The sequence below is a fragment of the Panulirus ornatus genome, chromosome 45, assembly GCF_036320965.1.
Source record: "Panulirus ornatus isolate Po-2019 chromosome 45, ASM3632096v1, whole genome shotgun sequence".
Classification (NCBI taxonomy): domain Eukaryota; kingdom Metazoa; phylum Arthropoda; class Malacostraca; order Decapoda; family Palinuridae; genus Panulirus; species Panulirus ornatus.
The window spans coordinates 2,481,842-2,499,520 of record NC_092268.1 but is presented as its reverse complement, the minus strand read 5'-3'; the positions used below and the strand labels follow the sequence as shown (position 1 = coordinate 2,499,520).

Sequence of the window (17,679 nt, the reverse complement as noted above, 5' to 3'; positions counted from 1 at the left end):
GATTACATGTTAATTGACAGGCGCGCGAAAGAGAGACTTTTGGATGTTATTGTGCTGAGAGGTGCAACTGGAGGGATGTCTGATCATTATCTTGTGGAGGCTAAGGTGAAGATTTGTATGGGTTTTCAGAAAGAAGATTTGTATGGGTTTTCAGAAAAGAAGAGTGAATGTTGGGGTGAAGAGGATGGTGAGAGTAAGTGAGCTTGGGAAGGAGACTTGTGTGAGGAAGTACCAGGAGAGACTGAATACAGAATGGAAAAAGGTGAGAACAATGGAAGTAAAGGGAGTGGGGGAGGAATGGGATGTATTTAGGGAATCAGTGATGGATTCTTTTGGAAATGGTGAAGAGCTTGTAGATTTATGTGCTGAAAAAGGACTGGTGATTGGGAATACCTGGTTTAAAAAGCGAGATATACATAAGTATACGTATGTAAGTAGGAGAGATGGCCAGAGAGCGTTATTGGATTACATGTTAATTGACAGGCGTGTGAAAGAGAGACTTTTGGATGTTATTGTGCTGAGAGGTGCAACTGGAGGGATGTCTGATCATTATCTTGTGGAGGCTAAGGTGAAGATTTGTATGGGTTTTCAGAAAGAAGATTTGTATGGGTTTTCAGAAAAGAAGAGTGAATGTTGGGGTGAAGAGGATGGTGAGAGTAAGTGAGCTTGGGAAGGAGACTTGTGTGAGGAAGTACCAGGAGAGACTGAATACAGAATGGAAAAAGGTGAGAACAATGGAAGTAAGGGGAGTGGGGGAGGAATGGGATGTATTTAGGGAATCAGTGATGGATTCTTTTGGAAATGGTGAAGAGCTTGTAGATTTATGTGCTGAAAAAGGACTGGTGATTGGGAATACCTGGTTTAAAAAGCGAGATATAGATAAGTATACGTATGTAAGTAGGAGAGATGGCCAGAGAGCGTTATTGGATTACGTGTTAATTGACAGGCGCGCGAAAGAGAGACTTTTGGATGTTAATGTGCTAGAGGTGCAACTGGAGGGATGTCTGATCATTATCTTGTGGAGGCTAAGGTGAAGATTTGTATGGGTTTTCAGAAAAGAAGAGTGAATGTTGGGGTGAAGAGGATGGGGAGAGTAAGTGAGCTTGGGAAGGAGACTTGTGTGAGGAAGTACCAGGAGAGACTGAGTACAGAATGGAAAAAGGTGAGAACAATGGAAGTAAGGGGAGTGGGGGAGGAATGGGATGTATTTAGGGAATCAGTGATGGATTGCGCAAAAGATGCTTGTGGCATGAGAAGAGTGGGAGGTGGGTTGATTAGAAAGGGTAGTGAGTGGTGGGATGAAGAAATAAGATTATTAGTGAAAGAGAAGAGAGAGGCATTTGAACGATTTTTGCATGGAAAAAATGCAAATGAGTGGGAGAGGTATTAAAGAAAGAGGCAGGAGGTCAAAAGAAAGGTGCAAGAGGTGAAAAAGAGGGCAAATGAGAGTTGGGGTGAGAGAGTATCATTAAATTTCAGGGAGAATAAAAAGATGGTTTGGAAGGAGGTAAATAAAGTGCGTAAGACAAGGGAGCAAATGGGAACTTCAGTGAAGGGGGCTAATGGGGAGTTGATAACAAGTAGTGGTGATGTGAGAATGAGATTGAGTGAGTACTTTGAAGGTTTGTTGAATGTGTTTGATGATAGAGTGGCAGATGTGGGGTGTCTTGGTCGAGGTGGTGTGCAAAGTGAGAGGGTTAGGGAAAATGATTTGGTAAATAGAGAATTAATGTATGTATGATTCATGGTGAGGTGCCTGAGGATTGGCGGAATGCTTGCATAGTGCCATTGTACAAAGGCAAAGGGGATGAGAGTGAGTGCTCAAATTACAGGGGTATAAGTTTGTTGAGTATTCCTGGTAAATTATATGGGAGGGTATTGATTGAGAGGGTGAAGGCATGTACAGAGCATCAGATTGGGGAAGAGCAGTGTGGTTTCAGAAGTGGTAGAGGATGTATGGATCAGGTGTTTGCTTTGAAGAATGTATGCGAGAAATACTTAGAAAAACAAATGGATTTGTATGTAGCATTTACGGATCTGGAGAAGGCATATGATAGAGTTGATAGAGATTCTCTGTGGAAGGTATTAAGAATATATGGTGTGGGAGGCAAGTTGTTAGAAGCAGTGAAAAGTTTTTATCGAGGATGTAAGGCATGTGTACGTGTAGGAAGAGAGGAAAGTGATTGGTTCTCAGTGAATGTAGGTTTGCGGCAGGGGTGTGTGATGTCTCCATGGTTGTTTAATTTGTTTATGGATGGGGTTGTTAGGGAGGTGAATGCAAGAGTTTTGGAAAGAGGGGCAAGTATGAAGTCTGTTGTGGATGAGACAGCTTGGGAAGTGAGTCAACTGTTGTTCGCTGATTATACAGCGCTGGTGGCTGATTCATGTGAGAAACTGCAGAAGCTGGTGACTGAGTTTGGTAAAGTGTGTGAAAGAAGAAAGTTAAGAGTAAATGTGAATAAGAGCAAGGTTATTAGGTACAGTAGGGTTGAGGGTCAAGTCAATTGGGAGGTAAGTTTGAATGGAGAAAAAGTGGAGGAAGTAAAGTGTTTTAGATATCTGGGAGTGGATCTGGCAGCGGATGGAACCATGGAAGCGGAAGTGAATCATAGGGTGGGGGAGGGGGCGAAAATTCTGGGAGCCTTGAAGAATGTTTGGAAGTCGAGAACATTATCTCGGAAAGCAAAAATGGGTATGTTTGAAGGAATAGTGGTTCCAACAATGTTGTATGGTTGCGAGGCGTGGGCTATGGATAGAGTTGTGCGCAGGAGGGTGGATGTGCTGGAAATGATATGTTTGAGGACAATATGTGGTGTGAGGTGGTTTGATCGAGTAAGTAATGTAAGGGTGAGAGAGATGTGTGGAAATAAAAAGAGTGTGGTTGAGAGAGCAGAAGAGGGTGTTTTGAAATGGTTTGGTCACATGGAGAGAATGAGTGGGGAAAGATTGACCCAAAGGATATATGTGTCAGAGGTGGAGGGAACGAGGAGAAGTCTGAGACCAAATTGGAGGCGGAAAGATGGAGTGAAAAAGATTTTGAGTGATCGGGGCCTGAACATGCAGGAGGGTGAAAGGCATGCAAGGAATAGAGTGAATTGGATCGATGTGGTATACCGGGGTCGACGTGCTGTCATTGGATTGAACCAGGGTATGTGAAGCGTCTAGGGTAAACCATGCAAAGTGTGTGGGGTCTGGATGTGGAAAGGGAGCTGTGGTTTCGGTGCATTATTACATGACAGCTAGAGACTGAGTGTGAACGAATGGGGCCTTTGGTGTTTTTCTTAGCGCTACCTCGCACACATGAGGGTGGAGGGGGTTGTTATTCCATGTGTGGCGAGGTGGCGATGGGAACAAATAAAGGCAGACAGTATGAATTATGTACATGTGTATATATGTATATGTCTGTGTGTGTATATATGTGTGTACATTGAGATGTATAGGTATGTATATTGTGCGTGTGTTGACATGTATGTATATACATGTGTATGTGGGCGGGTCGGGCCATTCTTTCATCTGTTTCCTTGCGCTACCTCGCTAACGCGGGAGACAGCGACAAAGCAAAGTAAATAAATAAACAAATAAATAAATAAATAAATAATAGTATGAAAAAAAGAAAATATATATATATATATATATATATATATATATATATATATATATATATATATATATATATATATATATTCTTTATTTTCCAAAAGAAGGAACAGATAGGTGAGCCTATGGAGGATATTCCCTCTGAGGCTCAGTCCTCTGTCCTTGATGCTACCTTGCTAGCACGGGAAATGGCAAATAGTATGAAATATATATATATATATATATATATATATATATATATATATATATATATATATATATATATATATATATATATATTTTCTTTTTTTTTATACTTTGTCGCTGTCTCCCGCGTTTGCGAGGTAGCGCAAGAAAACAGACGAAAGAAATGGCCCAACCCCCCCCCCCCCATACACATGTACATACACACGTCCACACACGCAAATATACATACCTACACAGCTTTCCATGGTTTACCCCAGACGCTTCACATGCCTTGATTCAATCCACTGACAGCACGTCAACCCCTGTATACCACATCGCTCCAATTCACTCTATTCCTTGCCCTCCTTTCACCCTCCTGCAAACGCGGGAGACAGCGACAAAGTATAATAATAATAATAATATATATATATATATATATATATATATATATATATATATATATATATATATATATATATATATATATATATTTTTTTTTTTTTTTTTTTATACTTTGTCGCTGTCTCCCGCGTTTGCGAGGTAGCGCAAGGAAACAGACGAAAGAAATGGCCCAACCCACCCCCTACACATGTATATACACACGTCCACACACGCAAATATACATACCTACACAGCTTTCCATGGTTTACCCCGGACGCTTCACATGCCTTGATTCAATCCACTGACAGCACGTCAACCCCTGTATACCACATCGCTCCAATTCACTCTATTCCTTGCCCTCCTTTCACCCTCCTGCATGTTCAGGCCCCGATCACACAAAATCCTTTTCACTCCATCTTTCCACCTCCAATTTGGTCTCCCTCTTCTCCTCGTTCCCTCCACCTCCGACCCATATATCCTCTTGGTCAATCTTTCCTCACTCATTCTCTCCATGTGCCCAAACCATTTCAAAACACCCTCTTCTGCTCTCTCAACCACGCTCTTTTTATTTCCACACATCTCTCTTACCCTTACGTTACTTACTCGATCAAACCACCTCACACCACACATTGTCCTCAAACATCTCATTTCCAGCACATCCATCCTCCTGCGCACAACTCTATCCATAGCCCACGCCTCGCAACCATACAACATTGTTGGAACTACTATTCCTTCAAACATACCCATTTTTGCTTTCCGGGATAATGTTCTCGACTTCCACACATTTTTCAAGGCTCCCAAAATTTTCGCCCCCTCCCCCACCCTATGATCCACTTCCGCTTCCATGGTTCCATCTGCTGACAGATCCACTCCCAGATATCTAAAACACTTCACTTCCTCCAGTTTTTCTCCATTCAAACTCACCTCCCAATTGACTTGACCCTCAACCCTACTGTACCTAATAACCTTGCTCTTATTCACATTTACTCTTAACTTTCTTCTTCCACACACTTTACCAAACTCCGTCACCAGCTTCTGCAGTTTCTCACATGAATCCGCCACCAGCGCTGTATCATCAGCGAACAACAACTGACTCACTTCCCAAGCTCTCTCATCCCCAACAGACTTCATACTTGCCCCTCTTTCCAAGACTCTTGCATTTACCTCCCTAACAACCCCATCCATAAACATATTAAACAACCATGGAGACATCACACACCCCTGCCGCAAACCAACATTCACTGAGAACCAATCACTTTCCTCTCTTCCTACACGTACACATGCCTTACATCCTCGATAAAAACTTTTCACTGCTTCTAACAACTTGCCTCCCACACCATATATTCTTAATACCTTCCACAGAGCATCTCTATCAACTCTATCATATGCCTTCTCCAGATTCATAAATGCTACATACAAATCCATTTGCTTTTCTAAGTATTTCTCACATACATTCTTCAAAGCAAACACCTGATCCACACATCCTCTACCACTTCTGAAACCACACTGCTCTTCCCCAATCTGATGCTCTGTACATGCCTTCACCCTCTCAATCAATACTCCTGCATGCTCAGGCCCCGATCACACAAAATCTTTTTCACTCCATCTTTCCACCTCCAATTTGGTCTCCCTCTTCTCCTTGTTCCCTCCACCTCCGACACATATATCCTCTTGGTCAATCTTTCCACACTCATCCTCTCCATGTGCCCAAACCACTTCAAAACACCCTCTTCTGCTCTCTCAACCACGCTCTTTTTATTTCCACACATCTCTCTTACCCTTACGTTACTCACTCGATCAAACCACCTCACACCACACATTGTCCTCAAACATCTCATTTCCAGCACATCCATCCTCCTGCGCACAACTCTATCCATAGCCCACGCCTCGCAACCATACAACATTGTTGGAACCACTATTCCTTCAAACATACCCATTTTTGCTTTCCGAGATAATGTTCTCGACTTCCACACATTCTTCAAGGCCCCCAGGATTTTCGCCCCCTCCCCCACCCTATGATCCACTTCCGCTTCCATGGTTCCATCCGCTGCCAGATCCACTCCTAGATATCTAAAACACTTCCCTTCCTCCAGTTTTTCTCCATTCAAACTCACCTCCCAATTGACTTGACCCTCAACCCTACTGTACCTACTGTACCTATATATATATATACTTAGAAAGAGAAATACTTAGAAAAGCAAATGGATTTGTATGTAGCATTTATGGATCTGGAGAAGGCATATGATAGAGTTGATAGAGATGCTCTGTGGAAGGTATTAAGAATATATGGTGTGGGAGGCAAGTTGTTAGAAGCAGTGAAAAGTTTGTATCGAGGATGTAAGGCATGTGTACATGTAGGAAGAGAGGATTGGTTCTCAGTGAATGTAGGTTTGCGGCAGGGGTGTGTGATGTCTCCATGGTTGTTTAATTTGTTTATGGATGGGGTTGTTAGGGAGGTGAATGCAAGAGTTTTGGAAAGAGGGGTAAGTATGAAGTCTGTTGGGGATGAGAGAGCTTGGGAAGTGAGTCAGTTGTTGTTCGCTGATGATACAGCGCTGCTGGCTGATTCATGTGAGAAACTGCAGAAGCTGGTGACGTAGAAGGCGACTAAAAGGGGAGGGAGCGGGGGGCTGGAAATCCTCCCCTCTCGTTTTTTTTTTTTTTTTTTGATTTTCCAAAAGAAGGAACAGAGAATTGGGCCAGGTGAGGGTAGTCCCTCAAAGGCCCAGTCCTCTGTTCTTAACGCTACCTCGCTAATGCGGGAAATGGCGAATAGTTTGAAAGAAAAAGAAAAGAAAAAGAATATATACATACATATGAACAATGTAAGAAATAATTTAGAAAACTGAAACTTCTAGCTTGAAATGAAATGAAAAATGAATGTCACATAATGGTTCAACCTCTGGCTATGGAAAAGGGAAATGTATAATTTATTTACACAAACGTCTATAGTAGTTTTCATCAATTTAACCACTGTATTATACTGCCTGGTCCACTTCTCTTATCATGAAACAGGAATATTGGCTTATGATGTTTCTCAATTGTCTTCATTACACAAAGTAATGGGTATGTTTGAAGGAATAGTGGTTCCAACAATGTTGTATGGTTGCGAGGCATGGGCTATGGATAGAGTTGTGCGCAGGAGGGTGGATGTGCTGGTAATGAGATGTTTGAGGACAATATGTGGTGGGAGGTGGTTTGATCGAGTAAGTAATGTAAGCGTAAGAGAGATGTGTGGAAATAAAAAGAGTGTGGTTGAGAGAGCAGAAGAGGGTGTTTTGAAATGGTTTCTTCACATTGAGAGAATGAGTGAGGAAAGATTGACCAAGAGGATATATGTGTCAGAGTTGGAGGGAACGAGGAGAAGTGGGAGACCAAATTGGAGGTGGAAAGATGGTGTGAAAAAGATTTTGAGTGATTGGGGCCTGAACATGCAGGAGGGTGAAAGGCGTGCAAGAAATAGAGTGAATTGGAATGATGTGGTATACCGGGGTCGACGTGCTGTCAATGGATTGAACCAGGGCATGTGAAGCATCTGGGGTAAACCATGGAAAGTTGTGTGGGGCCTGGATGTGGAAAGGGAGCTGTGGTTTCGGTGCATTATTACATGACAGCTAGAGACTGAGTGTGAACAAATGGGGCCTTTGGTGTCTTTTCCTAGCGCTACCTTGCACACATGAGGGTGGAGGGGGTTGTTATTCCATGTGTGGCGATGGGAACAAATATAAATGTGTATTATTTATGTATATGTCTGTGTGTGTATATATATGTGTACATTGAGATGTATAGGTATGTATATTTGCGTGTGTGGACGTGTATGTATATACATGTGTATTTGGGCGGGTTGGGCCATACTTTTGTCTGTTTCCTTGTGCTACCTCGCTAACGCGGGAGACAGTGACAAAGCAAAATAAATAAAATGAAAATAAAAAAAAATCTTTGCATGATTGATAAAAAGCTGTTTAATCAGTTTCATTTTAACTGGTAACCTACATCTTTTGTATTTGTAATAGACCATCTATTCAGACTACTTAACCTAAATATCTTGTTGATAATTGTTTTTCAGACCAGTTGTCAAATTTTCCACACCTTGAAATACATAATGTAGCCAGTTGACATGCTTTTATTGGACTGAACCAGGGCATGTGAAACAGCAGGGGGAAACCATGGCAAGATGTGTAGGCTGTGATTTTGGTGCTTTGCACATGTCATGTAGAGAATGGATGAGTGAATGTAGCCTTTCTTTTTCTGTTCCTGGCACTGCCTCACAAATACAGGAAACTGCAACCAAGTATGAAAAAATGTAGTCATCCATAGACAAAGCCTGAGTTTCTACCACTCGCTCACTGTTTGGGTAAAATGTTCCAATCTCCATATTATTATATAAATAGTTTGCACACTTATGCCCTCAGTTGCTTCAATAAAACAAATTTAATTGCCCTTCCTTAATATGCATTTCCTACATCAGTGTTTGGTTAGATTTGTTTGGCTTTGCTGGCTTTTTTTTTTAGATCGTTCTTTTTACTGTTTTGTTAGATTATTTGATGTCTTATGAAGTACTAAGTCTCTGAATGGTCATTCCTTTTTTCATGTAGCATTTGGTTGCCAAAACACTTAAAGTAAGTATCTTCACCCATATAGGGGTGGTGTATCTTATGAGAGCAAATCCATAAGTGGTGTAACTTTACTTTTAGCACTTTTTGAATATTGGTTGTGGTATTTTGTAAATTTACATCGTCCAAATTAATTTACTTTTTCTAGTGTCGGTGGGTGGCGTGACGGTATGTGACTTGGTAGTTGTGACCAGAGATGATATCATAGCAGACAACCTTGTTTACACAGCCCCCATCTCCATATTTGGTGATGTTTTGGTGAGATTTCATCATTACTAAGCTTCATATTTCTATATTTTGTGGGAATGACAAAGGTAAGGTGGAAGGTTTAGTATAAAGATGGCACTTGAAAAATCTGCAGAAACAACTCTGGTGTGTAGTAGCAATAACCACCCAAGTTTCTGTATATGGTTTTAAAAATGATCTAGGTTCTATGATGGTAAATATTTCATCTATTTCAAACCTAATTTACACTTTCAGTACTTCAACCCTTCCTATATACTACTCCTTATGCTCATTCCCTTTCTCGTACTGAAAATATATCTACTTATTTTGGACCTTTGCAGCATCTTAGAGATGAGAAGCAGCAACCTAATTAATGAAATGGTGCTTCTAATGCAATTTCTTCCACCATTCAACCCTAGAGTAATGAAAAGATGTTGAGAATAGCCTTATACTCCACTCTTTCCTAGAAATCCCACATAATCAACATGGCAAATTCTGCTTCCCTAAAGCTGGGAATGTTGTATAGGCGCCCTAATTGTTTTTCTTGTGAGCAGTTATCACATCTACAAGGGTTTCATATACACATCTCTAGTGGCTCTTCCTCCACCCGTTTAGTACAGAGGAAGAATTGAAAGCCTTCAGTGTTATTAACTTATCTGGCTTTGACTCTCTTCACAGCCATCACTTTGTTGCCATTCTCACTCTCCTACAGATACAGGAATTATTTTGGTGACAGTTCTCATGAACAGTCTGCATGTGTTCCTGCTCCAAATGCTTGGATAAAAGCTACACAGCAGGCCATTCCTTCCCATAGTGTATGTGTAGAGACTGGTCGCTTGGTAAGTGTTAAAATACCTACATCTTACAAATGGCTCTTCCTCCTTTGTCTTGCCTTCTTCACGACAGAAAATTTACACCTTTAAAAGTCAGGTCTACGAACACTTGTAGAGCCCTATTCAACTTCTATTTACTTTTCCTTGTACTTTATTTCTTTCATACAAGATTGCCTTCAATAGGGGCATGTTATTTCTGTGCCACATTTTCTTTTGAAGAAACTATAAAACATTTGCTTAGATTGTAATTTGTAAAATACAGCAGTTATGAAAATTATTTGTATAGCTTTATGAAATTACTATTTTCACATGGAGATTACCAATATTGCAAAATTAAATCACTTGATTGGTAAACTGAAATGTTTTAATGATTGTACTCTCAATACACTAAGTATTATTGCTCAAGCAGTCTGGCTATACACTAAATTAAATGGTTGAGTGCATTTGAAGAATGATCCAAGAAAGTTTTTGCTAAGAATGCATTGTAGTTACCAAGTGAAATAAGAGTGGTTCGAAAAGTTGTTTGGAAATAATGTCAAAAATAGAAAGTTTCATGTCCAAGTTAGTTATCTTTAGAAATAAGGTCAAATTCCTTGCTAAAAAATTCTATTAGTGGAATTAAACTGAAACCTGGTTCTTTAGGTCCTGGAAAACTCTGTAAAATTTACCGGCCAAAGACTGAATTTGATTGATACGTAAAGCTGCAGATCAAGCAAATTTAAGAAGGTTGTTTGTCATATGCTATTCAGTTCTTTATAGACTGAAAGAAATCTGCTTGAGACTGAGTGTGAACAAATGTGGTGTAGTCCTAGGAATGGATGAAGGCAAACATGTATGAAAATGTACGTGTGTATATGTCTGTGTATGTATATGTACATCTATGTGGATGGGCCCATGTTTGTTTCCTGGTGCTACCTCTCGGATGGGGGGAACTAAACTGGAGATCAGAGGATGGAGTAAAAAGATTTTGAGTGACTGGGGCTTGAACATGCTGGAGGGTGAAATAGCATGATTTGGAACAATGTTGTGCAGTTGGTTGACTGAACCCCAGCATCTAGGGTAAACCATGGAAAGTCTGTGTGGCCTGGTTATGGATAGGGAGCTGTGGCTTCGGTGCGTAACACATGACAACAAGAGAGCAGGTGTGACTGGATGCAGCCGTTCTAAATATTTTTCTGGCTCCACTTTGCTAATGTAGGAAATAGCATTCGGGAATTAAAAGGAAATTTACTTAAGTTATCAGTTACATTGAAGGTTAAAATGTGACTCCTGGGGGATGACAACAATGGACAAAACAATCCTGTGGTGTCTGCCATGTTATGCAGACGGTGAAACAAAGTAGAATGGCTGCAAAAAGGGTTTGTTTTTTTTTTTTTGGATTATGAGAATTCACCCTTAAATTATGATTGAGATTACACCTTTACAAGATTACTTTTCTTTAAGATCCACATCGTTCCAGGTGTCCGGACTAGTGGATGGCCAAGATGTGGATCACCTGTTTTCTACCAGGCTCACACTGGATGGAATACAAACATTATCTGCATCTTACATATTTGAAGCAATCAGAGTGGAGGGTAAGCAACTTGTTTAACATAGAAATTTATATAAAGTATTCTGGGTACTTGTTATCACCTCCCCATTTGCGCCCTTCACTGAAGTTCCCATTTGCTCCCTTGTCTTACGCACTTTATTTACCTCCTTCCAGAACATCTTTTTATTCTCCCTGAAATTTAATGATACTCTCTCACCCCAACTCTCATTTGCCCTCTTTTTCACCTCTTGCACCTTTCTCTTGACCTCCTGTCTCTTTCTTTTATACATCTCCCACTCAATTGCATTTTTTCCATGCAAAAATCGTCCAAATGCATCTTTCTTCTCTTTCACTAATAATCTAACTTCTTCATCCCACCACTCACTACCCTTTCTAATCAACCCACCCTCTACTCTTTTCATGCCACAAGCATCTTTTGCGCAATCCATCACTGATTCCCTAAATACATCCCATTCCTCCCCCACTCCCCTTACTTCCATTGTTCTCACCTTTTTCCATTCTGTACTCAGTCTCTCCTGGTACTTCCTCACACAAGTCTCCTTCCCAAGCTCACTTACTCTCACCACCCTCTTCACCCCAACATTCACTCTTCTTTTCTGAAAACCCATACAAATCTTCACCTTAGCCTCCACAAGATAATGATCAGACATCCCTCCAGTTGCACCTCTCAGCACATTAACATCCAAAAGTCTCTCTTTCGCGCGCCTGTCAATTAACACGTAATCCAATAATGCTCTCTGGCCATCTCACCTACTTACATACGTATACTTATGTATATCTCGCTTTTTAAACCAGGTATTCCCAATCACCAGTCCTTTTTCAGCACATAAATCTACAAGCTCTTCACCATTTCCATTTATAACACTGAACACCCCATGTATACCAATTATTCCCTCAACTGCCACATTACTCACCTTTGCATTCAAATCACCCATCACTATAACCCGGTCTCGTGCATCAAAACCACTAACACACTCATTCAGCTGCTCCCAAAACACTTGCCTCTCATGATCTTTCTTCTCATGCCCAGGTGCATATGCACCAATAATCACCCATCTCTCTCCATGAACTTTCAGTTTTACCCATATTAATTGAGAATTTACTTTCTTACATTCTATCACATACTCCCACAACTCCTGTTTCAGGAGCACTGCTACTCTTTCCCTTGCTCTTGTCCTCTCACCAACCCCTGACTTTACTCCCAAGACATTCCCAAACCACTCTTCCCCTTTACCCTTGAGCTTCGTTTCACTCAGAGCCAAGACATCCAGGTTCCTTTCCTCAAACATACTACCTATCTCTCCTTATGTTTGAAGGAATAGTGGTTCCAACAATGTTGTATGGTTGCGAGGCGTGGGCTATGGATAGAGTTGTGCGCAGGAGGATGGATGTGCTGGAAATGAGATGTTTGAGGACAATGTGTGGTGGGAGGTGGTTTGATCGAGTAAGTAATGTAAAGGTAAGAGAGATGTGTGGAAATAAAAAGAGCGTGGTTGAGAGAGCAGAAGAGGGTGTTTTGAAATGGTTTGGGCATATGGAGAGAATGAGTGAGGAAAGATTGACCAAGAGGATATATGTGTCGGAGGTGGAGGGAACGAGGAGAAGTGGGAGACCAAATTGGAGGTGGAAAGATGGAGTGAAAAAGATTTTGAGTGATCGGGGCCTGAACATGCAGGAGGGTGAAAGGAGGGCAAGGAATAGAGTGAATTGGATCGATGTGGTATACCGGGGTTGACGTGCTGTCAGTGGATTGAATCAGGGCATGTGAAGCGTCTGGGGTAAACTCGTTACATTATTTGTGTTGAGCATGTTTGATGCTACTGTGATTTTTTAATGTTTATGGGCAGTTTGATGAAGGGGTGAATAAAACGGTTTTCCAAAAACTAAGTTTTCCAGGGCTTTGATACATACAACACTGACTATTTTGAAAAGATGCATAAAAATGTAATTTTGTATGAAATAAGATGAATTTACTGGACTCTCCAGGCAATTCGATACGCCAAAAGCAAGAAGTCTCGTTTGGTAAGACTGTAACATCATTGAACCAAAGAAATCCAGTCTCATTGAGGACCTTTTTACTCTATTCCATAACATCCCCATTCCTATGTGGAGTACAGCCTTGAAGCTGCGGGAGTTCCATAAAAGGGGTCCAAGGGCTATGATAGCTATTGTACATGCAGGCTCTTTCACACATTTCAGTTGCCCCTTAACCTCTTTATTTTGCACAGTCTTGAATTTCTTTATTTTATATTGTCATTTTCATTATAGTACATCTTTCCTTGTGGGAACCATAGCCATATTTGTATAAGTTGCCTATTCCTGCTGTGATTTAAATGGAAAGATGCTTTAGCTGGGTATGTAAAGATGATTGACACCACAGTTTATTACTGGAAGGACCAAGAAAGTGTAGTGACCCAGTGTCTCTTGAGTTACCCAACTGACAGCTACTTGACTTTGTGGCAGGTCATGCCAGGTGACCTAACTGGACTAGCTAATTTTCAGAGAAATGAAGTTTGTGGCCCAACCTACATTTGCACCTGGAGTATTTACTCAAGGACACCTAACCTGACCTGACCTGACCTAACCTAACCTAACCTAACCTAACCTAACCTAACCTAACCTAACCTAACCTAACCTCACCTAACCTCCTGCCTGATGCTCCTGCCTGCTGTCTGTTGCTCCTACCATTTTGCCGAAAGGGTGGGCTACAGCATAGCTCTCACCATAGGAAAATCTTGGGTTTGATGAATGAGTAGCATGAGTAAAGTTTTGTGTGTAACAAGGAGAGATTGTATGCTTGTGGACAGAATACCAGCAGTCTACATATGGCTGAGACAGAAAGAAAGACGGCTGTCTGGATCGGAGGAGTGCAGCTTGACAACCACTGAAGTGCTGGCTCAGTATGCAGTTATCACTAATCCTCATGATACCTAGGTGGGTAGGATCAGGAGTATCACTTCTTTATCCCATCTTTCACATGCCATACACATCATTTGTCTATGTAAGTATTTAAACCTTTCAGTGCCCTGGTTTTATTTATCTTATGTGTGTGCCATTTTTTAATTTCTCTAGGTATTGCAGCACAACAAGCCACTTTTCTAAACCCTCTTCCTCTTGCTACTTTATTTTAGACTGTTTTTTCTTCATTTGTTCATTACAGACTTTCACACTTTACTTCACCAAAAAATGGCATTCCACCTGCCACTCCCTTTAACATACTTGCATATAACAACCTTTTCTGTGCAAGCCAGTGAATTGCAACAGGCCAGTTATGCATGTTAATGCTCAGTCCCTCACATGTATACTCTTGCCCATGTGCAGCTTATTGAATCCAGTATTCCCAGTTACCACTCCTCTTTCAGCAACTGTCAAAGCACTCACTTGGCCTTTTAAATGTAAAGTGGAACTCCCTTAAATGGGTGTCCATGGCAGTAGTCTCTCCATATCTAGGGAACTCCAGTGCCACTCCATAGCCTCTATTGCTTCACCCTTAACAGGCCACGTAGAGGGCTTCTACCTAATGTTCCTTATTATTACTATTACCTAATGCTCCAGCCTAAATGTTCCTACATACTGCTACCATCTGTTGCTTCTACCAATTTGCCAAAAGTCAAGGCTATTGAATGGTGCTCGGCAGGAAAATCGGTTACGAATAATGATCTATGCGAGTCAAGTGTTGTATATGACAAGGAGAGATGCATGTTTCTGGACAGAATGCCAGTAGTCTACTTGTAGTTGAGGTTTTTAAAAGCTATTTTTTTATATGATGGAGTTTATACTATCCTCAGCAAAAGGGGGTAGAACACTTCTCTTAAACCTGTGCTCTAGTGCGTCTTGATTCTTCCATGCTTTCACATCACTACAATTGTTTCCATACACTAATTTTTTTTCATTAGACATTTTACCTAATGGATTGCAAAAGAGCATTGCAAGTCTTTTTCCCAGTACCTTCTGTGGTTGTAAACAACCTTGCCCTTGGATATAATGTCATGTCAATCCTCTGCATTTTCATTCTTCAAAAAGTCATTTAGACTTGGATAACATATCCTCCCAATTTTCTTTTTTCACTGGCCTGTTATTCATTTAGACTTGGATAACATATCCTCCCAACTTTCTTTTTTCACTGGCCTGTTATTCATTAAAAGTGGAGCTTTGTAAGGCTCTTTCACATTAGTTCCCATGCTTGTCAGTGACCTCACCTCTATGTGTCTGGGCCATAATCTGCACTTGTCTTGGAGTTGAATTACAATAAACAGCGATTGTCAGCACTTGGCAATCTCTTCATATCAGTGTCCTACACTCTTGCTTGTTTGAGAGGTAACCACCTAGAGTTGGACCAAACTGTCTCAAGACCTCATTTGATTAAGGCTACACCCAATTGAACAAGGACTCGTGTGTTGTGACTGATGCCATTAGGGCACATAAAAACTTTCATTCTTGTACTACCAGCAATTTAGAGAGTCCTTTAATTCCAACGCACCACCACAATATCATTGCTCTCTTCTCTTTCAGTGCCCTCTGCTCCATCATAACATTTCATTTTCTTGCACAACTGACCTCTAGTCTTCACTCTACTTCTTCCATTGTTACCCTCCCTGCCACTCTCGGTACTTGTCCATCACCTGCGATATCAAGACTCCAGTTACTTTGAGTTCTTTTTCACAGTCATCATCCCAGGTCTTATCCCAAGACAACTTCATGCCTGTAGCATATAACTGTTTAAACACACTTACAGCCTGCACATCACTGCTGGATCTACAAGTGTCACTTATTCTGTTGCTTGGCTATTACCAAAATGTGTAAATGAGGTTGATTTTTAATGATGCTGACTTGGTAAGGTAGGAGAGGCAGTTGGATATGAAAAAAGCATGAACTGGTCTTTTGAAAGGTATGGAGTGGGCCAGTCATCTTCCCAGAACTAAGAGTGAGTGGAACATCTACCATTGATCAAACTGTTAACATCAGGAACCCCTTAGAAGGGAGCTCAGCCAATCAATCCTTGGAGGAATATGTTGCAGCTGTAAGCGAGCTTCAGGTATTTAAAATGAATGTTCTCTTGGTTATTTCCACAAAAAATGGGATGGGGGAGTGGCAAGTCTGATAATGCTCATAATCAAATAATGGTTATACTTCAAAAAAGTCAAAACCTTTCTGATCGTACATGAGAATTCCCATTTATGACAGGATACTGGTTTTCCATTTGCTGTACCATCTAGTAACTTGGTTGATTAACCACTTGGTGATACTTGCAGACAGAGGTACAGCTTCTGAAGGATGCCCTTCCTACAGTGTTGTACCACTTCGGTCAGCAAGCTATCACTGGATTTATAAGTGCTGCATCCCTCACTGTTGATAATGCCCATTTTGATGAACTGACTATACATAAGGTGAGTGAGTTGCATCATACCACTTGAGATATAAAGCACTTCAAAGTTCTGATTCTGGAAAGGGATGTTAAAAGATTATTAAACCAATGGAAATTTTTTTGAGAATTTGAGGGGATATCACTTTGTAAATGTGGATTCAAGTAGGCATACTTCTTGCATTGCAAACCAGTATGAAACTGGTGTCCTTTATATGGTTAATACTGCTTTATACTGGCTACTAAACATGTTGTGTTATATACATAGGATGTCTATATTTGGTTTCCTGTTTATCGAATGGATCACGTGCACAGTTGGCTAACTTGTATATTCCTGCACTTTAAGTCGATGTATGTGAGCAAACCAAGGCTGTATGCTCATGATTTAATACATATAACTGGGAACCAAAAACTGTCATGTTGGCCTTCATAATTTTAGACAAAGTAGCAGGCATATCTGTAGATTAGTGGTGGTCAGTGGTAATAATTGTAATAGTAGAGGAAATGGAGTTTAGTGGTTCTGACATATTGGGGTAAAGGAATATAATCAATAGTACGTGGTTGCTTTTGGTTAAGCATTTCACTTTGCAGGTGAATGGCCACTCACTAGACAGCATAACCCGGGAGTTCCTACTAGATGCTGTAGATCAGAATGTACAGGAAAGTTGGCGTGCAAACTACATGGAAGTGGATGTCTTCACCACCCGTGGCAGTCCCATAGCAGGAACGATCTCTGGAGTGCTAACTAGTGGTAGGTTTTCTGCTACATAGTGGTCTTGTTTTGATCTAGTTGGGCATAGGAATGGGAAAAGGAACCTAAACTGACCTAACCTGACCTAACCTAGCCTAGCCTAACCTAGCCTAGCCTAGCCTAGCCTAACCTAACCTAACCTAACCTAACCTAACCTAACCTAACACAACCTAACCTAACCTAACCTAACCTAACCTAAC

At 40.9% G+C, this 17,679-nt stretch overlaps 2 protein-coding genes across 32 annotated transcripts in view; one reads left to right on the top strand and one right to left on the bottom strand.

Annotated features, from left to right (window-relative positions):
* Positions 1–17,679, bottom strand: part of LOC139762987 (uncharacterized) — a 492,364-nt gene that overhangs the window by 94,742 nt on the left and 379,943 nt on the right. The window lies entirely within an intron of this gene.
* Positions 1–17,679, top strand: part of LOC139762984 (uncharacterized) — a 326,805-nt gene that overhangs the window by 293,359 nt on the left and 15,767 nt on the right. For 21 of the 30 annotated variants that reach the window (XM_071688481.1, XM_071688503.1, XM_071688490.1 and 18 more), the window contains 2 exons: positions 8,905–9,014; positions 11,274–11,388. The exons of 4 other annotated variants lie outside the window; for them this stretch is intronic. In XM_071688481.1, coding sequence (XP_071544582.1) covers positions 11,290–11,388 — 99 coding nt within the window. In that variant the 5' untranslated portion in view covers positions 8,905–9,014; positions 11,274–11,289. Of the gene's footprint in view, positions 1–8,904; positions 9,015–11,273; positions 11,389–16,254; positions 16,402–16,618; positions 16,754–17,319; positions 17,480–17,679 lie in introns of all 30 variants that reach the window. 5 more of the 30 variants (XM_071688508.1, XM_071688507.1, XM_071688504.1 and 2 more) reach the window with 4 other exon arrangements.